Genomic DNA, 23,227 nt, shown 5'->3' on the forward strand with positions numbered 1-23,227 from the left:
GGGGCCGCGGTGGTTGCGCCGCGACCCCGCCCTCGCGCGCGGGTCCTTCCCTGTGCTAGCACCTTCTCAGGGTGCAAGACCCGGCCCCAGCGCCAGGCAGCTTCGTCGCTGCGGTCCGTCAGTGCCGGGGTCCCAGCCTTCTTGGGCCGGGGCCTCGGGCGCCGCGGCACGACGGGGAGAAGAACTATGGCGTCCTGCGTGGGGAGCAGGACTCTGAGCAAGGATGATGTGAACTACAGGATGCATTTCCGCATGATCAACGAGCAGCAAGTGGAGGACATCACCATAGACTTCTTCTACCGGCCACACACCATCACCCTGCTCAGCTTCACCATCATCAGCCTCATGTACTTCGCCTTCACCAGGTGAGTCTGGCCTAGGGTCGCGCGGAGCACCGAAGGGCCAGAGGGGACAGGAGGGGAGGGGAGGGTGGCCCGGTGTGGCTGGTAATGAGGAAGTGAGTAGCTGTTACACGCGTGCAAGCCCACGGACACAAGGGCCACGCAGCTTCCCCGCCTACCGCGTGGCTTACAGTCCACCTGCCACCCCTCATGTCCAAATCCCATCTTTCTAATTCACTAGGTCGTGCCACACCAGGAGCTCATGCAGGTCACCTAGCTGGGTCACCCACACCCCTGGCTCTGCATCGTTCCCTGTCACTACTAGGAGGCTCTGCTCCATAACCACTTCATCTGTGGTCGGTTCCTCGCAAAATCATTTCATAATTGAATCTCCTTCAACTCACACCACACACATAAAACACACACCATACATAGGCCTGGTATATAGGAAAATCATCTGGTATTCAGTATCACCAGACACACATACACACACACACACACACACACACACCAATGCACATGTGAGGTGCTTCACATGTTTTTTCAATGCAGTACCTTTTACATACATTTTCCACAGTCATCTAGCATAACTCGTCCCCCAGTCTCAAACACCACCTCTGCCACAGCACCAGCAGTGGCTGTTGACACACATCCCAGTAGACACCTCCCATCAAGCACAGGCCAATGCCCATCAGCTCCAAAGCACCCTACTCTATAGGCTGAGCACACATCACAAGGGGCACACCCTACCCTCTCATGCATCTCTAATGCACTGGCTGAAAGAAGATAGTGTCTAGTAATTGTGTGCTCTCTAGAGACTAGAGAATGCTAGCCATATTAAACAAAACACACAAAACGCATGAAACATAACCTAAAACATACACACATGACTTCTGAGAGCTGTGTATATTTGTACCTTACAAAGGTACTGTATCTGTGACCCTTTGACCTCAGCTAAGGAGCCAATGGCCCCTACAGCATACACAGCCCTATTTCCATTTATAATTTATAGCATCTGAATTACATTTTCTAAAGAGAGGGGAGTCATATTGTACCCACCACACCATTGTGGCCTCCAAGAAAGACAGTTGGTTTCAAAACTGGCTGTGATTTTAGGGAAGTTATTTAACTTCGTTCTCAGTGTGAGGGTCCATGCCTGCAGAATGAATAAAAAGTTTGTATTCACTTCAGGATTAGGAATGAGCCTGTGCACTGTTGAGTAGGATGCATGGCTTATGCTGCCTTCAGTGTCTACCCCTTGTGTTGGTGATAGGATTAGACTGGATAGCCCAAACTGCCCTTGAGCCCTCTCCCCCGCCTTAGCTCAATGTTGTGAGTATAATCGTGGACCACCACACACAGTTTTTCCTGGTATTTACATCCAATAATCAAAGTCACTTCAAACATAAAAACAGTAGGTAGCAGTTGTTCTCACTTTGGGGTGCCACTACCATTACCATAAAGTATGCTATTATCTTGCAGACCAGACCTTTCCTATCGCATCCAGCCAGTCAGATTTCTAGCTTTGGAGAGAACTCACTCTAGAGCCTCATTACGGTTACCATCCATTACTCATCTTGCCAACAGATTTGACCATATAGAAATTGTATAGCCACCTAATTTGTGTACAGTCTGCTCTTCTGTGCACAAAGTGAAAATATCCATATTATCGCCTCGTAGGATTGTCACGAGAATTGATTTTGGGATAGTTGTATCTTGGCTAATCTCATGGCACTGGACTAAGAGGTTAAGAAGCATCCTTTCATTGTCTGATAATCCTTCCTAAACTATATCTGTGGCTGAGAAGATAGAGTATGTTCTGGAATTGAGAAAGAAGGTAGAGGTATTAGAAAACAAGCCTTGTGCAACAGACCTGCTTGTTTCACATTAACTTCAATTTAACTTCATTTAATAGGTGTGATGTGACAAGAGTGGTGAGGGGGTTCTTTTAAAATGACAAAAACCCTATACTATTATATATCATTTAGTTTATATATTTTTGTATTGCACTATTTTCTTTTAGATGACGAAAAGCAGAATTCATAATTTGTTTGTAACAGTGTGTCTTTAAAATTATTGTAGGCCCTTTTCAAAATATAGTTAACTGTCTTTCTCTTTTCTAATGCAGAAAGTAATGTTCTGGAATTCCCTGTTTGGGTCATATTCTGTCTAGTTGATGCATTGTGGCAGGGAAGTATAAAAAATGAGTACAGATATAGCAGCTTTTGAAAAGTAATTTTTTAATAAACATCACCTGAACTTTGAGCTATGGACCGTTCTAAAAGTTATAACAATTTTATTTTTTATGCTAATTTCATAAAAAATTACATACTAAAGAATTAGTTGCACATTTACTTTACATAAAATCAGATGCATAATTAATAGAATTAAGAATTACTAGTATCTGTATTTTCTGATAGTTTATGATCCATGTAAGTGGAATATTATAATAATAGCTCATTTTTTCCTCCATGTAGACTGAAAGTAATGGTTTCTTAAATAAAAATGTTTCACACACACTGTGCTGTTTTTGTAATGACTGTCTATATTACCTTATATAAACTTAAGTTTGTTAGACAATATTCAGTGCAATGCCTTCAATCAAACTTTTAAAATAAGGCTTAATTTTTCCTCCCCAAAGATTACTTATCTAAGAGAATAGAATACTTTGAGGGTGTTGTATTACCAGAATGTAAGAACAGTGCTGGATGAGATCATGCACTATGAATACCCCGCAAGAGTTTAGATTGAGAAGGATTTGATACCTCAAACAAAAGTCTGAAGTAAGGTTGGATTTCTCCAGGAGTTCTGTTAGATAGTTCTTCAGTTTGAGTATCACTCAAGGGTACTTACTGAAGGGAGGTTCAAGACAAGATGTTGCTATTGGAAGATGGCAGAACCATTCAGAGATAGTACCTATTGAGAAGTTCTTATGATCACTGAGTGCATGCTATATCACCCCTGAATCTTACTAGGAGGGTCTTATAATGAAGGAAACTTGTTTTCTCTTTCCCTGTTTTAAATGCAGTCATTTAACATATCGAGTTTCAAGCCAGCCAAGTAAGACTGTCTCAAAAACAAAACAAAATGAACCCAAGATTTCAATCACACATGCTCCTGCCATTGTTATCCATGACTGGAAGGGTTGCAGTGAATTGTCAGCCCCATGTGCTAACAGAAACTGTTCCCTGTGTCGGTGAGATTGTCTTAGTGCAAATGGCTGAACCTATATGATTATTAATTCATTTGCCCCTGTTTTCTCCAGATATGGAACTAAGAGGATAGACAAGGGGCAGGGTGGACAGATGTTTGCTTTGTTTTTGAGTAGTGATTTTTACTTAATTTCCTTTACCAGCTTTGGAAATTCCAGTTTTTCATTTTTCCTTGTGCCTTATTTCTGACCCTCTCTATGGTTCTCTGGGGGTTTCTGCCAGCTTTTCTAATTTTTCCTTTACTAGCATATAAAGGTCCAATAGAAAATGCCTCCCTACACTACTAATGAGGCTGTCTTGGTCCTGCTTTCTTATAGAGATGTTTTATTCTCTCTGTAATTGAAACCTTGATGTCTCTGGCATCAGCAATATTAATTAATGGTTTGTAGTAATGGCTCAAGAAACATACAGCCAACACTAGACCAACCCTAGACACAGAATGCTGTTAGGCTGCATTGTGTTAGGTTGCATTTGAAGAACGGTTAACACTGGTCCTCACCATTTTTGTTTCCCAGTTACTTGAATCATTTTAAAATTAGGATTAAATAAGCATCTTTTAAATATTTTTCTTAAATATATGTTTTCCCTCCTAATATGATTATAAACCTATTAGATGGTAGAGCTGTATGTTTCTTTGAGGTCATCTGTAATGAATAGACACTTGGATGACTCAGATATTTCTATTTCAATGGTACCTTACCCTGATAGATTATATATTCAGGCCTCTCTGTAAATGGTGCTAATTCACACTGGTCCTTTCAAATACTTGTTTATTGTTCCAGACATAGCACAGTCTATCTTAGGATATAATCCTCATAGCTCTCCATTTGTGTACAGGAGTTAGCTGTTTTTGGATTTCAGCTAGTCTAGAAACCAGGACTGGTCCAGCTCACTTGGTCTGCTTCCTTGGTCCTGGCTTTGTGCTCAGTACTGCTCAACAGCTAAGCTGTGCCTATTCCATTCAGTCTAACTCTTCGACATCCTTGAGCTCACCTGGGTTATCTTTATAGGTTTAAGAAAGAGAGAAGAGGGCTTTGCCTCCTCAAGCTCATGTGTTAGTGCCTGAGACCTCAACCAGCATTCTGAAGTTCCCCACCGTAGCACTAATTAGATGAAGAGAAATGAGAACAAGACTGCCCAGGCATGTGAACTAATGAAGGCGGACCCTTTTGTGCCAGGCACTCCTCTAAGTAGTCACTAAGTCATGTCATCCTCATAAGGATCCCATGAAGTAGAGCTGTGACTTGTCTTTATTAACTGAGGAGAAAACAGTCACAGAAAAGCTAAATGATCTGCCTAAGGTCACACAGCTGGCATATTTCATCTAGAGACTGTGTCCCTCAACACAGCACCATGCAGCTCCTACACAGGGCAGAGCTTGTACCTAGGACCAGGACTCATCAATAAGATGTATCTATGATCACCTTCCACTTTAAAGTGTTATGAACACTGAGTAGGTGGTTTATGCACAGAGCAGGTAGGTTGCTCAGTGAGGGACAGAACACAGTTGATGACTATAGATTGAGTCTAGTTCACTAAGAATGGCCCTTTTTGCAAAGTTCTTTGTTAAGAATAACTGGAAACTGTCAATACATCTTAATCCAAGGCTAAATTTCTCCATGACTTGGAATTTAGTGAAGACAGACTCTTGAAGTGTGGCCTTGTGTGCTCAGGTTGCCCTGAGGCTGGCTGGGCAGCCCTGCTGTGTGTTTTGGTTCCCTTTATAAACTCCTGGAAGCTGCCGTAGGTGTAGGAGACACATCTCGCTGTTCCAGAAAGGCACGCCAGAGTACGAAGGTGGGGCTGTGGTCTGGCAGGGCTCAAATGACTAATTTCACCTGTCCTCTCATCTTTCACCTGAGCTTGATCTGCTTTGATATTCCTGTTCAGGATTTTTCCAGTTTATTAAAGTCCTCATTGTCTTCTTACAGCTTTGTTTCCTAAGTAGGCAAATACAAAGCTGCCATTTTAGTGTCATCTCACAACCTTTTCCCATTAAGAGAGCACATGTGGTTCTGCTCAGTAATGTTTCCCAAAAGTTAGAGGTTATAGGTTTGTTTTTATTAATTGTTGTTGCTGTTGTTGTTGTTATTACTATTATTGCTCTTTTTAAAAAGACAGTGCCTTCCTTTGTAGCCTAGGCTAGCCTGAAACTGCCATGTTTCCCAAGCTGGTCTCCTGCATTAGTTTCTTAAGTGCTCAGATCACCGGCATGTTTTACTACATCCGGCTTTAATTTTATATCCTTAGTATTGATCCCAAGTGTGTGTGTCTGTGTGTGTGTGTGTGTGTGTGTGTGTGTGTGTGTCTGTGTGTGTGTGTGTGTTTTGGGAGGAGGGATGCACATATGCTGAGGTGAGTATGTGGGGGTCAGAATACATCTTTGGGAAGTCAGTTCTGCCCTTCTGTGAGTTGTGGGGATTGAATTCAGGGTTGCAGTGCTACACAGAAACTGTTATCCACTGAGCCATCCCATTTTCCAGTAACTTGAAATGAGATTGATTTGATGATTTACGCAGACATTTATTCACATTGTTTGAAGTTGAAGTTATACCAAAGGTTTGTTTAGAGAAAAGTCTCTCCCAGTACCTCTCTTCCTGACCCTAACTGAATAAAGTTTTTTTTCTCTGTTTCTTGGGTGCAGACACATTTTAGGTGGCTGTAGATACAAATTATAGCTTAGATTCCTGAATATTAATCCTTATTTGTACAAATAATTGCTTATCATACTCACCATTCTACTGTTCCTTTACTTCATGATGTTTCTTTACTTCAGGAACAGTTAACTTATAGAAACTTTCATTCCTTTTTATGGCTGCCTAGTTTTCTGCTGTGAGACTAGACTAATTTAATCAGGTTTCTTTGGTTAATGTCAAATTGTATCCAGTCTTTTGGGAATATATATATATATATATATATATATATATATATATATATATATATATATATAAAATTTTGCAGTGAACAGCCTTGTATACATGCCTCTTAACAAGAGAATGTTTGAAGCAGAGGTTCTCAGAGTAGAATGACTGAACTACAGGTTAACATGGTTGTAAATTCATATGACTAACTAATGCTTAGGGTGCCTGCTTACCTGTTTCTTCATAGTCTCTTCCGCTTAGTGAGATAAAAGTGGTCTCTTATTGTTTCCTTTGCTTAAGACACTCAGTACTTCATATAAGCCACAGGTCCTTTCCTCAAATGTGGATCTTCTTGGATCTCATTACTCCTTCAGTTTCCTTCACTTTATTTCTGCGCTGATTTATTATTTGTGGTTTCTGTATGTTGTACTATACCTCAGGACAATGTTCTCATTCTGAGGTGGTTGACTTACTTTTAATTAATCAGATTTTCTGGCATAAATCACCACCCCCTCCTGAGTTCCTAATCATATACACTATTTTGAGACAAAGTGTGGATTATATGATTTCCCCCTTTCTCCACACAACAGTGATTGATTTAACCCTTGATTTAAACTTGTAGCATGTATATAAATGTAGCTGTCAAACTCTTACCTTCCAACCCTTTGCCTCTGTCATAGTTCATACTGACCTCCCAGAAGCTGGCCATAGTGGAGCATCATCTTTGGGATCTAACAGCCCTGATTCCAGTACCAACTCTGTAGCTTCTTAACCTGTACACTGTAGACAATGTACCTTTTTTGGCTGTTGTTGTCATTTTGAAATCCTGGTTGATAATATCTTTTTTTTTTTTTTTTTTTTTTTGCATTTGGCTGTGAAAATTAGTGATAAATGCTAATGTCAGTCAAGTGCCTGATGCACAAAGAGGAGGTGTTTGTGTCACCAGCTCACAGCAAGGGCACTGGGATGTTGGTTTGAAGGAAGATGTTATTCTTCAGTGAGACCTAGTGGCCTGTCAAAGGAATATGGAGCCTCCTTTAGCTTCAGCCAAAGGGACCAGGCTAGGATTTTTAGGACAATGTAGTAGACAGTAAATCATAGGGGTGTCTATTGAAATAAAATTACATTGTTCTGGCCTATGAGATTCGTTGGCTTCTGAGGTTTGGCTTTGGAGTGAGCCCTATAATTGGGTACATGGATGGTCTAGGAAATGCTGTGTGATCTCATTTCAGAACTGTGCTCAGCCCTGTCCTAACTCTAGAAGCTGATTAATTGGTGGCAGAAACCTAGCTGCCAGCTTCTGTTTCGAACTCAGTACCTTCGGACAGTCCTGACCAAGGCATTTCTTTGTATCTATTATTCCATGTCTCTTCATGTTGTGATGACCCACACTTAGTTTGTAGGATACCTTTTTTTGCCTTTTGTGTTTGTGTGTGTGAGAGGGCAATGTAATGTGTGGGCTTGCGTGGAGACTAGAGAACAAGTTTTGTTCTCTTCCGTCTTTCTATGGGTTCTGGGGAATCAAAGGCTTACATAGCAAGAGCCTTAATCCACACAGCTTCTGTTTTTTTTTGTTTTTTTTTTTTTTTTTGTTGTTGTTGTTGTTGTGGTTTGGGGTTTTTTGTTTGGTTTGGTTTGGGTTGTGTTGGGATGTTCAAAACAAGGTTTCTCTGCATAGCCCTGGCTGTCTTAGAACTTGCTCTATAGACCAGGCTAGCCTCAAACTCAAGAAGCCTTTGCTTCCCAAGTGCTGGGATTAGCCTCCACTGCCCACCATCAATTCAGCTTCTTTTTGCTTGCTTCTTGTCTCCTTCCATTCTGTTTCATGTCATACTTTCTGCCTACTCATTTTACATTGTAAACACTGCAGTACTGAACTTTCTTCTCCCAAGCTTCTCAGAAATTACCAGTAATTCAGGAAATCCTCTTCTTGTCTTAACATTTCCATTTCCCACGTTGCATTTGCTTTTCGTGAGTTCCACATACATTACCACTTAGAGTTTATCAGTCTATCAGTCTGTCTGTCTCACTTCTTCAACATAAATGGTCTAACATGGTGTCTCCGCAGTAGCTCAGTATTATCACCAGTAGTTAGTCCACAGTCTGTTAAATGTGTAGCATGTGTCAGGTTCCAAGAACAGAAGGGAATAAGTCCCTGTTTCAGAAGTGATTGTAGCAAGGAGGACAGGGAACACTTACCAACCCCAAATGGGACCAGTCCCATCACTGGGGTGGTGGATCAAGAAACAAGTGATGTTACAAAGCCAGACATGAGAAGAAGGTGATCATTTTCGTCTTTTATCATTCTGCTTCTGCTCTGATTTTAAATCTTGTGATTTTTTTTCTCTCTCAATTTTCTTTGCTTACTGCTGCTGCTTTCTTGGTTTCCACCATTTTCAAACCTTTTCCTTCATCCCGTAGGTCCGTTTTCAAGAATAGTTGATATAATCTTGTCACATTGCTGCGTTCCTGGTGATTTTTTTATCCCATTCTGAGTTTTGAAAATGTCCCTTGCCATTTTCTATATCACATAAGGGTGCCTTTTGTACTTTTTAAGATCAAGACATTTCTCCAAAACAAAACATTACGTTTTCGACATCTTGGGTTTTAGTGTTTGAAGAATAGTGGGTTTCAAATGAATGTTTGAATAGAATTTATGCTGGTGTTTAAGATGACCAGCTTTCAGAAATTTGGTGACAGAGGTGTGAGAGTGTTGGTTTTAGGATGTGACACTAAACAGTGAACTGTGTGTGTGTGTGTGTGTGTGTGTGTGTGTGTGTGTGTGTGTGTGTGTGTGTATGTTAGGGACTTTGCTCAGAAAAAGAAAGAAAACCTGCAATCTCTGGTGTTTGACGGTGGAAAGCATACTAGGTTTTGGTTTCCTGTTTAAATCTGAAGGTGGATTTTCTCCTTTTTTTTACCTCAACTTTTTTTATTGGATATTCTCAACATTTACATTTCAGATGTTATCCCTTCCCCACAGTCTCGTTCCCCTCCCCCTCCCATTGCCTCCATGAAGGTGCTCCCTCTCTTACCTCAGTACCTTGGCGTTCCCCTACCCTGGGAAAAAGAGCCTTCACTGGACTAAAGGCCTCTCTTTCCATTGATGTCAGAAAATGCTATCCTCTGCTGCATATGCACCTGGGGCCATGGGTCTCTCCATGCAAACTCATTGGTTGGTGTTTTAGTCCCTGGGAGCTGTGGTGGTTTGGTTAGTTGAGCATTTTATTCTTTCCATGGGGTTGCAAACACTCAGCTCTGAAGGTGAAATCTCAATGTTGTTCTTTCCATTTTCAGGGATGACTCTGTTCCTGAAGACAACATCTGGAGAGGCATCCTTTCTGTTATTTTCTTCTTTCTCATCATCAGCGTGTTAGCATTCCCTAACGGTGAGTCATGTCTTCAGTTAATGAAGTTCCCTGCACATCATGCCCTTCTGTGTTTTGGAGATGCAAATCATTTAGAAGATGGGTTTTGCATAACTATCATGAGTTCAGACTCAGCTAGGCTGCCTGTTTCTGCCTTCTCCCAGCTCTGTGGCCCCCTTAAGTGTGTTTCAGTTTTTCTCCTGTTTTATGGGAATAACAGGAAGATGTTCTAAGAGCTAACTAAATTAATAATGCTAAATTCTTGTGTTGGCTTGTTTTTAATGGCGATAACGAAATACCCAGGACTACACATCTCATAAAGCATGGAGGTTTTGAAACTCAGAGCTTTCAAGCTGAAAGTTATTCTACATGTTACTGTTCTTTTTATTTGCTTGTTAATCTGTTTTGTGGGGACAAGATCTCCCCATGTATTCCAACTTGCCCTAAAACACAGGGAGGCCTTGACTTATTGATTCTCCTTCCTGGGTCTCCTGAGTGCTGGGATCTCAAGCAATTACAGGCATCCACGGCCAAACCCAGCTCTGATGTTTTGTTCTGCCATGTTTTTATTGTTACCAGCTAAGGTGCACAATACTCAGTATATTGTTTTGGGTTTTGTTTTTGTTTTTGTTTTTTTTGTTTTTTTTTTTTTTTTTTTTTTTTTTGGTTTTGTTTTGCCAAAGACAGAACTAGCTCCAATAAGTAATGAGTATTTATTACTTAAACAATTTCACATCTGTTATCACAGTTACCTTTGCTGATTGTGCATTTGAATTAGGCAGGAATCTGATGATTTCTATAAACCCCTTTTGCCAGCATTAGATAAACAAGGAAGTAAAACATCTCGTGCATGCTTCTAATTGACTCATACCTTCCCTCTGAAGTTCTCCTTAGAAGTTGCTCTCCTTTGTTCTTAATCTAATCCCTTTCCATCATTCTTTCTAGAATGTTCTGTAGTAGTTCTCTGTATCCATTTCTAAATGCTTATAGCTGCCTTGTATTTTTCTCACACCTCTGGGATTTTTTGCAGTCTGCCTTATGGGTTATGCTCCGTGGATCTACTCAGACTCAAAATAGCATTCTTCAAGATGTGTTCAGCATGTAGGCTCCCATGCTTCAGGAGACTGCTATGTATGGTTTATGAAGCTCATTCTAAATGGTAGTGAATGCTGCTGGATATGGTCCATGGCAAAGGCCCGTTTCCCAAGCTGGTGACAATGGAATTTTGTTTTGTAATTTTGTTTCTTCTGTGTAGCACTGTGTTTATGAAAATATGGTGGTTTTTACTGGTAGCCTGGAAAGTCAGGACAGTGGACACCCAGCTCTGTTACTTCAAAAAGGAATTCTAAGCTCCCTGTTATTTGGGAGCTGGCCCTTAACTTCCCTAACATTTTGGCCGTTGTTTTCATTTGTGTGGTGTGGTTGCATGGGTGTGCGTGTGGAATGGAGACCAGAGGTTGACACTAGGTGTTTTCTTGGGTCACTATCCATCTTACATATTGAAGCAGAGTCTATCATTTGAACCCCGAGCTTGCCAGTTCTTCCAAGAATGCTCTGACTCCACCACTTATGCTATGACGACAGGTGGACCATCATGCCCGCCAGGTAGCTATGTGGGTCCTGGGATTTTGAACTTTGGTCCTCAAATTTTGGGGGCAGTTGCTTTACCTTCTAAGTCATCTCTCAAACTCTCACCTCAGCTTTTAAATTTGCTGTTAAATGTAAATCTTTTCTTTTAGTAATATTTTTTAAAGATTTATTTATTTTATGTATGTGAGTACACTGTTGCTGTCTTCAGACATTGCAGAAGAAGACATCAGCTCCCATTACAGATGGTTGTGAGCCACCATGTGGTTGCTGGGGATTGTACTCAGGACCTCTGGAAGAGCAGTCAGTGCTCTAACCGCTGAGCCATTTATCCAGCCCTTTAATGGAAATCTTGCACTGTATGAAAACCAATAAACTGTATGCAGATATAATATTTTTTCTCAATTATTGATGTTTAATTACTAAGATTGGAGGGCAAGGTGTTCATTATTGACCTTGCTATAAAATTTGCTAACAACCCCTCAGTGTTAAATATCTTTTTTGGCTTTACCAATTTTTGTTTTCCTTTGTATCTATATCATTCAGGGTCTTCAGATTTTAAGCTTAGAAGGAGACTTTGGGCATTATTCAGCCCAGTGTTTCCTTCAAGGGTGCCATGTTGGAATGATGTCAAAGTCTGTGTTTTGCCATTTTCTACTTCAGAGGTGGCATAAAAATACAGCTTAGTTCTTAGTGGTCATGTTTTCATGACTTGAAGGTGTGTCTGTCTATTCATTCATTCATTTTCTGGTTGAGTCCAGAGCTTTCTCAAAATTTGAAGTGAGTCTTACTAGCCTTTTAATCACGCCCCCTCTCATCATGGGACCATGATTTTCTTTGGGTTTGGGAAGGTAAACCCTTGCCTATTACCTTATCCTTAGCCAAGCCATGTAGTCCAGATGAAGAGAGAAGGACCCATGTAGAGCCCACTCAGTTCATAGACAAGAAACCTGTGAGTACCAGTCATCATCTGAGGTCATCAGCCTGCCCCAGTCTGCCAAGCTTTCAGGCGTGGGTCTGCGTCTTGCCTTTCTCTAGCCATCTCTCATACTGGATCCACTATATAGGGCTTTCACCTGGCTGTATGATAATGCTTCTCCATCCTTCCGCTTGTTTTTCTTTCTCTTCCTATAGTGTGCACTTGCTTGGCCTGTGCATAGAATGCTTTGGCTTTGCTAAAGGCAGGTCAAGGATAGGCAGGATGCTGTTCTGCTACCCCCAAATAGTATATGATTAGAAGAAGCTAGAATATTGATCTGAGCCTTCTTGTGAAGAGATAAAAACAGGAGCTACAGACATCTTTATAGTAACTCCAACTCCAGATAAGTAACCTAGCCCCATGAGAGCCAGAGTTTCATAAAACCCGTGAGAATTAACATTAACCTAATTAACTACAGAGCTGCATGAATTATCCAAACACCTCTTAAGAGCCACTCTTCCCAGCACCAGCACAGCAGCAGTCAGCTAAGGAAGCAATTAGATTGCAACAGGCATTTCCAGAGCTTTCAGGGACCAACCATATTAGGAAAGCAGGCAGCAAGCCTCTCTCGAAATCGTACTTGCCCAGCAAACATGTTTACATAATCTGTTTTTCAAAGACCACTTGCTCACACTTTACGTGGGTCATAAAACTCATTTTTCCCTGTGGAAGAATGCTTCAGAAGTAGGTTCAGGGGGGTCCCAGTGGAGGTTGTGGAGGGCTTGCATTTGCAGTTTTCCTTCAGTTCCAAGCTACTGGCTTTGCTGGAGTAGAGTATACATGACATGACTCTTGTTCTGGTGTAGTCACCTTATTCTCTGTTCTCCCCACCTTTGGCACACACTTCCAAACAAAGTCATGGAAACAAATATGAGAATGGAAGTTCCAAGCTCGTGTTTTCATTCAAAGACATTTGGGGACAAGCCTTCATTGGGTGTGTGCCCTGGAACTAGTAAAGACTGCCCCCAAATGCTTGTGTATAAGTCTGTTTGTTTATGACCATGTGACTCATCTTGCATGAGTGAATCCAGATGTGACACCAGGGTGTAGAGTTGGTCTACTCTATAGACAGGGCTCTGCAATTATTTTGGGGGAGTCTGTATAACGTGAGTACTAGAAAACTGTTCAGAATAGGTTGAAGAATGAGGAAATTGTTTACTCTCTTCTGTCATGGAGTTCAGAGAGAGCATGGCTCCTGAGCTCCAATAATACAACAAGCAACATGCAGCTATGGAGACCCACATTCATTCTTCATCCCATCTCCTGTTGTCATGAACAATTCACTCTGCCCAGACAGTCTGAGGCGTGCACCCAGGCTCAGCATTGTCCAGCAGCCAGTGAGCTTCAGTGATTTTCTGTTTTACTAGGAGTAAAACAACCTGTTTCTGATTTTTAAAAATCTCTCACTGTGTGTGTGTGTGTGTGTGTGTGTGTGTAAGAGAGAGAGGGAGGGAGGGAGAGGGAGAGAGAGAGGATGTATGTATATATTTATGTATGTATGTATGTATGTATGTATGTATGTATGTATGTGTACTGGCTGGTTTTGTGTCAACTTGACACAGTTGGAGTTATCACAGAGAAGGAGCCTCAGTTGAGGAAATGCCTCCATGAGATAAAGCTGTAAGGCATCTTAATTAGTGATCAAGGGGGGAAGGGCCCAGCCCATTGTGGGTGGAGCCATCCCTGGCCCAGCCCATTGTGGGTGGAGCCATCCCTGGCCCAGCCCATGGTGGGTGGAGCCATCCCTGGGCTGGTAGACCTGGGTTCTTTTTTTTTTTTTTTTGTGAGGAAATAATCAGTTTTTAATAAAAAAGTTTGCATACTTTACATTACATTTCACCCATGAAAGACAAAACTTTATTCTCTTACAGTGTGCCACAATGTACATTTGACTTCAGATTAATCATTAATCCTGTATCACATTAAATATTTCTGTAAATAGTAATCAAGTAATCAAATATACATATTTATATTTACTATGATCCTTCAAATGTTAATCACTTAGAGAAACAAATTTACTAGAAAACAATCCCAGTTTCAATGATTAAAACTCTAAATTTGTGATTTCAGTTAGTCTGAGTCTCAGTATAAGGAATTATCATTATTGAAGTTTAAGGTCAAAGCCTCTCAACTTCAGGAGGGATATAAGCATGGTAATTAAAGCCTATATACTCAAGCTAATAAATGTTTCTACAAAGATATATTCTACCTAATATTTTCTGTATAAATGTACTTTTTCTAATTAATAAATAGTCTTACTCCAAGAATACACATACATATACTACATTGTAGTCATTATAATTCATTATAGAAATGCTTGAAAAGCAAATGCATTTATAAGAAAGCAGGCTGAGCAAGCCAGGGGAAGCAAGCCAGTAAGTGACATCCCTCCATGGCCTCTGCATCATCTCCTGCCTCCTGACCTGCTTGAGCTCCAGTCCTGACTTCCTTTGGTGATGGACAGCGATGTGGAAGTGTAAGCTGAATAAACCCTTTCCTCCCCAACTTGATTCTTGGTCGTGATGTTTTGTGCAAGAATAGAAACCCTGATTAAGACAGTATGTGTGTGTTGATATGAGTGTGTGTAGGCACACGTGTGTCATAAGTGTTGGTCTCTCTGTTGTTTGCCACTATATATGCCAGGGCATGTGGATTGTGAGCTTCTGGGGATTCTTTTGTCTTTTTCTCCCATCTCACAATTGCTGGCCGGGGATTATAAGTGTGAGCTGTTGGAGTGAGCTTTCTGGGATTTGAACTCAGGTCCTCATACTTGCATAGCAAATGGTTGCTGACTAAGCTTCCTGCCTTTGACTTTTGAGACAGATCGTCTTAGTTTGGGTTTCTATTGCTGTGAGAAGACATCATGACCAAGGTAACTCTTAAAAAGGAAAACATGGTGCTGGGGAAGGAACTGAGAGTTCTATATCTTGATCTGAACGTAGCAGAAAGAGACTGCCCCACTAGGTCTAGCTTGAGCATATGAGACTTCAAAGTCCACCCCTGCAACCACACCTTCTTCTAACGAGGCCATATGTTTCAATAGTGCCACTCCCTATAGGCCAAATATTAGAACATATAGTCTATGGTGGCCATTCCTGTTGCGTAAATATTAAATGGTGGCTTATTTTTTTATTAGTCACCATGGTATCATTCCATGGATGCAGATCTAGTGTGGAGTAGAGCAATAAGGACTCTGTCACTTGGTGTGCAAGCCACCTTCTCCACGTGGTTTCCCTTCCCTGGCAGTTTGCTCCACCCACCCTGTTGCTTCTGTCCCAGGTGGATATGACCACCCCTGCATGTTCCTTTTCTCCACCGCCTGGCACAAACATGACTTCAAAGCCATTATCAAGCAGGTTTATATATTAAATTCTCAATCCACAAACCCTCTACACAGTAAACTTACATCCAGTGGACAAAGATAAAAACTGCTCTTCTATATGAAATTAAAGACCTATAGAAGCCCTTAAAAATATTTATACCTGTTGCCAATTAAGACCACCTGGATCCAGATCCTCCTCCTCCAGCTTCATCTTTATTCCTCCTTAAATCCTCCTTTCTCTCCTCTTTCGTTTTCCTAGCCTTTTCCCCGCCTACCTCTTCACTGTCCAATCATGTATCACCTAATTATCAACCCACACATTCCTATTCAAACCACTACATAGGATCTAGTTTTGTAGCCTGGGCTTGCCTTGAGTTCCTAGTCCTCATGCTCAAGCCTCATATGCTCCTAGACTACAGGCTTATGCTGTGACACAAAGCTTGAAGAATTCTTTAGTGTACTTGTTCTCAAGTCTCTTTGGCTAGAATTGGGCCATATATTACTTCTGTCCAGTCCTGAGGACAGGACTTTATAATACCCAGTCAAGTGGACATATAGATGTCCAGTAGGTATGTAGTGACTGAAAAGTTGCAGAGGAACTAGGGTTACCTCTGGTGGTTTAGACTGTACCCAAGTTAAACAAGAGAGAGGTGGACACTCAGCAGACCCTCTTTTCCTGCCAGTGAATGTATGGCAGGATTAGGTTCTATAATAGGGCTTTCTTTTGACCACCAGCTCCCAAGTAATGACATGAAGACTTGATTTTATTTATGAATGATTAGGCATTATAGCTAAGCTTGTTTCCAGCTACTTCATAATTCAATTAACCCAATAGTACTAAATACTATAATAGTAGCTTCTGCCACGTGGGTTGTTACCCCCTTCTCAGTTTCATATGTCCACATCTGGGTGGTGAATCTCTCACACCTCTCTCTCTGAGAGCACCTCTCTCTGCCTGGAAGCCCCGTCTTCCTTCCTTGCCTTTGGTATTGGCCATCAGGTTTTTATTAAAACCATTCAGAAGGTGAGAGAAGGTATGCTTAGAACATATAATGCAGCCATATAAATAACAATGCCAAGGTCAGGTCTGCACTCAACATTCTGTTGTCAGAGAAATCAGCATTTGAATAATCTTCACACAGTTCACTATAATGTTATCCTAATAGGGTTTCTAGACCTTTCCCTAATTCTGTAGGGAAGCATCATTCTATAAAGATGTGCAGTAGAAGAGCCTTTGGGAGACCATGGAAAGAAAGGGTATAATGTCTACTTCACATTGCCTTCCATTTCCCTCTTTACTACTCTCCATTCTTCTTTGGATCTTTTAACAAGAAGGGAACCTGCCAGTGAGCTCTTCCAACTTCTGTGGGCCCTGGGTATATTCTATAATAAAGACCTTCCCTCAGACTTTGTTACCTCTCATGACTGCATCTCAGTGACTCTAGGCCTGACTGAGAAGCTTCACTTAACTATACTATATTAGCAGTTTGTAGGCAAATTATTTCACCGTTCTGGGCCAGTTTCTTCATCTGTGCTTCCTGAACATGCTCATAGAACTCGCCTGCCATGACTGTTTTGAGCGCTGGAAATAAAACCAAACGAACCAGGTTCTACACTGAACCCTACTGGAACTGTCACACCATGACCCTCAGTTCCCAAGTGAAGGAGCCTCTGAGTACTATTGTCCCTACTGACTGGAGTGGGAGACGAGCAGGTAACAGCTCTGCATCCTTCCCTGTTCATTCAGCATCTCCTGAGGTCAAGTTCAGCAGCCACTAAAAGCAAAGTCCAGGGTATAACAGCAAGAAAGCCCTATCTGGCATCTCACTCTTAGCATGTGGGGTTCATAGTTCTTCACCAAGGTTAAGAAGGATGTTTCAAAAGTTATGGGGAAAGAAAAGAGAAAACAAGACCAGTCCAGTTTATTCTAACTTCATATCTTCTCTTTGCAGGTCCATTCACTCGACCTCATCCCGCCTTATGGAGAATGGTTTTTGGTGAGTCCCATTAGTAGATAAAATGATTTTCTACTTAAAAACAAAACAAAACAAAACAAAAACCTTTTCTCTGTGTGTCACAATAGTGGCTTTACACCATACCTTAAAAAACAAACAAGCAAACAAACCACTTTCAGTGCATCTGAAACAAAAAATAAATGGTTGGTGAAGGCTTAAACTCTAATGTACAGGATCCTTTTCTGTTTCATGTGCTGGCTTCTTGTTTTGTTTCTTACTATGAACAGAGCTCGGTTTCAGCATGTTCCCCTTATTTTCTGTCTTGTTTCCCTTTCTTAGAGCTCAGCTCAAGTGCATGATGACAGCACATTTGTCTTGTTAGCATCTGTGGAAGCCCAGCACTGCAGTTTCTAGGGACTTGGAAAAGAGTGATCTCTTCTGACAGACAGCCTCATTTGGTCTGAAGTTTGTCATTAAGCATATAAATATTGGATCTAGTTTTTTTTTGATTCTGTCATCCAGAAACTCAAATTGCCTGAATGGGTGTAAAATGCATTTTTAATACTCAGAGTGTTGACTTTATTCTGCCTAAGTAAGACAAAATAAATTATTGAAGGCTAGGAGAGTATAACCATACTTGGAATTTTTAAGAGGATATCTTGCTTTTAAGTTGCCTGTCTTACTACCTCCTTCATTGTTTTAAAGGTAACTCTTCAGATTTGTTCATTTGTTTTGTTGTCTTTGAGACAGATATGTGTATCCCTGGCGATCCTGGACCTCACCATGTAGATCAAGCTGGCTTTAACCCTATAGAGATCTCCCTGAGTTCTGGGATTAAAGTTGTGTGCCACCACACCCAGCAGCAACTGTTGATCTTTTTACACCTACTCAGACATTTCCATCAGCATCTGTTTACTAATCTCTGACAGGTTTGAAGAGCTGAAGTTATCTGGGGATGTGTGACAAATAAGACTGTCCCTGTGACTCCCTCCTCTACCCAAGGGACCAGAGGGCAGCCATAATAAGCAAACTACTAAAGAATTTAATAGTAAAAAATTACAAGCTGTTACTAAGCATTGGCTAATTAAAACTGGGTGAGGTGACAGCCACTTGGCTGCTTCCACTGGAGTAGTGAGGAGAGACCTGAGGGAGCGGCACCCAGTGGAAAGTCTGTGCACAGTCAGGGGCAGGTCCTCCAGCTAAAGAGAATGGCTGCTAAGTGGCCTGTCTTGTAGCTGGAAAGTACTTGGCACATCATAGGCCCCAGTGGGTGGGGGAAGAGCAGTGAGCAAAAGACCAGAGAGCCAGCCTGTATGGAAGGATTCAGACTTGTGAGCAGGGTAAGGAGTGTGGGTGCAAAGGGCATCGAGAGCCTTCCTAGAAGGATGGCAGGATTGTATTTTCTATTTGAACAATGGTGCTGCAGAAGTAGCCCTGTTGCTTGCTTGAGAAGCATAAGGAACTGTGTTCAGTTCCCAGCACTCCAAGCACTCACACACACACACACACACACACACACACACAAGCACGATTTTTGCTGTAGTATTTCATAGTGCTTGAAGCCCAACCTGGAACTCTAGCCTAAATATTTTTATGTCATAGATCATTTCTATGATAAAAAGAATTATGTCACAAAGATTGTAATTTTAAAAGGCTATAGTAGGGGGGTCATTAAAGATGAAAATTTGTAAAACTGGAGCATAAATGCACAACCAAGATAGTTCTTATTTGTCAGAAAATGTATGTTCCTTGGCTCTGAGATGTGTGGCTCTGTTGGCCCAGCTCTGCAGGGGACCCCAGTGCAGTACTCTCCTTGGTGAGTCAGGGGGGCCTAGGAAGGCCTGGGGCTGAAGCTTTTTCTATGGATTCATTCCAGCCTTGAGCTCATTCTCTTCTCTAGGGAACCTATTTGGAGATCAAAGCCGAGCCACGTTTGTGATTCAAGGCAATCAGTATGACAGTTCCTGGATGCCCTGTATCTCTGATCTAATTCCAGCCAGCTTAAGAGAATAAATTACATCCCCACTCTGGGGTTGGGGTGGGGAATCGAATCTTTGGAACTTGATTTTTTTGCTTTTGAATGTATTAGTGGCTTTACTGTTTTAAGTGACATGACATTAGTGGTTTAGGATAGCAATTATGGTAGATGTGACAAGGGCTAAATTGAAGGATAAGTCTCACATGGAGTATGAAAGTATGACCCACCTGTCCTCTGCTCATCCAGCTTTGTAAAACATTGTTTCACTCACCAGACTTCCCCAATAACTTTGGGAGAAGACCAGAAAGCCTTACCCCCTAATCCTGTCTCTTCAGCATCCCTTAGTCCATTCCCTCTCTCCACCAGCACCCCAGCCTCATGGTGAGTTAACTCTCTCTTCAGAGACATATTTACATGGCCTTTCCCTACTTCATGTTCTGTCGAGTTTACTCTACACATTCTCTGGCTGCTGGTCCTTCAAGGCTTAGCATAAGTATCATTTTCTCAACCTGAATTAAGACAGTGTGTCAGATCCTCTCAACAGAAACATACCTGGCTGTGATAGGTTTTTGAAAAGGCCACATTGTGATATTCTTGTATCCTGTAACTCCAAGCCATTGACTGTAAAGTGTGTCTCTCCTAACCTTGACCTTGCTTGTTTTTGTCAGGCCTCAGCGTGCTGTACTTCCTCTTCTTGGTGTTCCTCCTTTTCCTGAACTTCGAGCAGGTTAAATCCCTGATGTATTGGCTTGATCCCAATCTTCGATATGCCACAAGAGAAGCGGACATCATGGTATGTACTTGTTAGTGGTCCTGTTGTTAACTTGATAGGGTCCTGGGCGTAGGAAGCGCCGGGTCCACATCTTAAATTGTTTGTGCATCCCACAAGGCCTACACAGTGCCTGCCACACATTGGTCTCTTCAGCTGCTGCTGTTAACCAGTCATGTTCAGCACCTCCTAGATGTGACTGTAGCCAGGTTTTACAGTCCTCTATCTGCTGGTTACAAAGGGCCTAACTATAATGACTTAACCTGTTTCATTTGTATTTAGAACACACCTACACATGAACCGGGTTCAACTTTACCTAAAACAACTTTTATTTTGACTTTCCTTTATTGATAAGACTATTTGGAGAAGAAACATTTTTTTTTTCTTTACATTCACAGTGGTAATTTCTGTGATGATGTATGTATCTTGGGTTTTGCACATACTAATCAGTTTTCCAGCTCTCCTGACAGGAGCAACACTGCCTGCATACACTGTTAGAGCCCAGAGCCAAGAAGTCATTGCTCAGGACTGACTGTATTTCACATGTGAGTCTCCTGAGTTTGAATGGCAGACCTCACACAGGGGTATTCCACTATCTTCATAACTTCAGCCTACAGGACTCAGGGAAGCTTTTTACACCATTTGTTTTAAAGGAAGTGATATGGGATGCAGATGAATACCCAGAGAATAAGTACTTAGCTCGAGGGCTGGTAGGGTTACCTCTTAGAGGTAAGAGGCAGAGGTCCTCTTAGAGGTAAGGTGTCCCACAGTCCCAACATTCAGTTGTGTCACTCTCCTCCAAGCTCTCCAAGCCCTATAGCTAAGGGGCTTTCATGGAGGTTTTGTCACAGAATGTAGGGTGGAACTGGAATGTTCCTACTTTGTCTTTTAGTGCTCAGCTCCCACTCGGGAGCCACAACTTATTGTTTCTTTAAAGTAAGAGATGCCAACCACAAGGCATTTCCAAGGCATTAGGAACTCTCTCTGAAACAGGTCAAAGACCATTAGTACGAAAGATGCACTCAGTACCCTTTCTCCTCAGGAAACTGCAAGGGAGCTAGGAACTAAAACCAAAGTCAATAGCACTTGTTTTTTACGTGACATTCGTGTCTACTGTTTTGAAGGCCAACTATCTATATTGCAGGTTGAAGGAAAAGCTTGTAGTGTTTTGAAGAAAGAATAAGCATTTGGGGCACAGACATTTATTTGTTCTGGCAATTAAGAAATAACAAAGGGACTAAGAAGTAATCAGCATCACAGAATGGCTAGGCCCTTCTTGAGATGATACTTCTAAATGTTTATCTTAGCTTTCCTGGGATACATAATAAAAGCTAACAATAATAAAAGCTACCAAGGGGTTATTTAGAACCTAATTAGGATTTCTCACTCTTAAGGAAAAGAACAACAAAGGGTAACTTAGTTGTTTATGATGATAATGAAGATGATGATGCTCATGTCACCATTAAGGTTAACAAAACAGCTAGGGGAGTCAGGTGTGTTAGCACACACCTTAATCACTCAGGATGCAGAGGCAGGCAGATCTCTATGTAGTCCAACCTGGACTATGGAATAAGTTCTAGGACAGCCAAGACTATGTAATGAGCCCTTTCTCAAAAAGCTAAAACATCTGAGATAATCAATGAAAAAGGGGGGGGGGGTTGTTTGTTTATTTGTTTTTTGTTTTGTTTTGTTTTGCTTTTGCTGTTTCAGAGGTTTCAGTCTGGTTAAGGCAAACCACCATGGCAGGAAAATAGCTTAACTCATTGTAACCATCAAACAATGAGGGACTGACATTCCACAGCCTCCTTGAGTACATGTCCCCGATGGCCTAAGGCCTCTTAAGAGTTTCTACCACCTCCAGAAGCACCTGGTTCTCTTGGTTAGGAACTAAGCCTTTAATGTAAGAACCTTTGGAGAAATATTCTAAATCCTTACTACAGCAAAATGTGCAAGTGATGATTGTAGTTTAGTCTGCTATACACTATACCATTGTAATCCTCTGTCTCTGTGTTTGTCTCTTGCTCTCTCTCTCTCTCACCCACACACACACACACACACACACACACACATACACACACACAAACACACACACATATACACACACAAACACACACACATATACATACACACACAAACACACACACATATACACACACACACACACACACACACACACATACATGCCACCTATTCATACCATTTTGTAGGGAAGGAATGAGAAACTTAAATGATGTTTGTTTTACTCAAAGAAAAAGCTCCTATCTCTGCTTCAGAACCTACACTTTTCACTTGACTATGCTTCAAGTTTAGCATTATCACCGTAAAGGCACTCCTGCTCGTAGCAGTTTTAGAAAATAAAGGTATTTCCTAAAACATTGGAGAAAGTTATTGTAGATGAAACATTTTCCAAAGCAGCTCTTTTGGGGCTTGAGCAAGAGTAAGCTGACTTGCAGGAGGTTGTGCTGTTAATGTTTCTGTCACAGGCCTTAGGAACTGTAAAGAGCAAGTTGAATCCAAAAGTGTTCTGCACTTAGCTTCTTTAGAAATTTGATATCATGGTGAAATATCAGTGTCGCAATCACAGCTCCATAATAATTGCAAGTCTCTTTTACAACCTAATTTCTAGTACTGGCTAATTCTTCCTAAGCCGGGCAAGGTGTGCAGCTGTTTGCAGATTCCAGGGATCTGGGTTTGTTAGCAGCCTCCTCTTTTTCACCCCCTGTCATGTTTACTTCCTCCAGCCAGCCTTTCATGGTGCTGAGGTCCCATTGATGGCCATAGAGAGACACCTTCCTCTTTATATGGACCCTTTCATTGTTTGGTATAGAGAGATGTTATTCCTATTTGTGAAATTT

General features: G+C 41.5%; 1 protein-coding gene across 1 annotated transcript in view; it reads left to right on the forward strand.

Moving 5' to 3' along the window:
* The first annotated feature begins 81 nt into the window (after positions 1-81).
* PTDSS1 (phosphatidylserine synthase 1) overlaps positions 82-23,227 on the forward strand; it is a 67,359-nt gene continuing 44,213 nt past the window's right edge. Inside the window, exons 1-4 of the mRNA XM_080909363.1 lie at positions 82-365; positions 9,712-9,803; positions 17,623-17,667; positions 20,272-20,396. Coding sequence (XP_080765489.1) covers positions 187-365; positions 9,712-9,803; positions 17,623-17,667; positions 20,272-20,396 — 441 coding nt within the window. The 5' untranslated portion in view covers positions 82-186. The remainder of the gene's footprint in view (positions 366-9,711; positions 9,804-17,622; positions 17,668-20,271; positions 20,397-23,227) is intronic.

The sequence above is a fragment of the Micromys minutus genome (assembly GCF_963924665.1).
Source record: "Micromys minutus genome assembly, chromosome: 33".
Classification (NCBI taxonomy): Eukaryota; Metazoa; Chordata; class Mammalia; order Rodentia; family Muridae; genus Micromys; species Micromys minutus.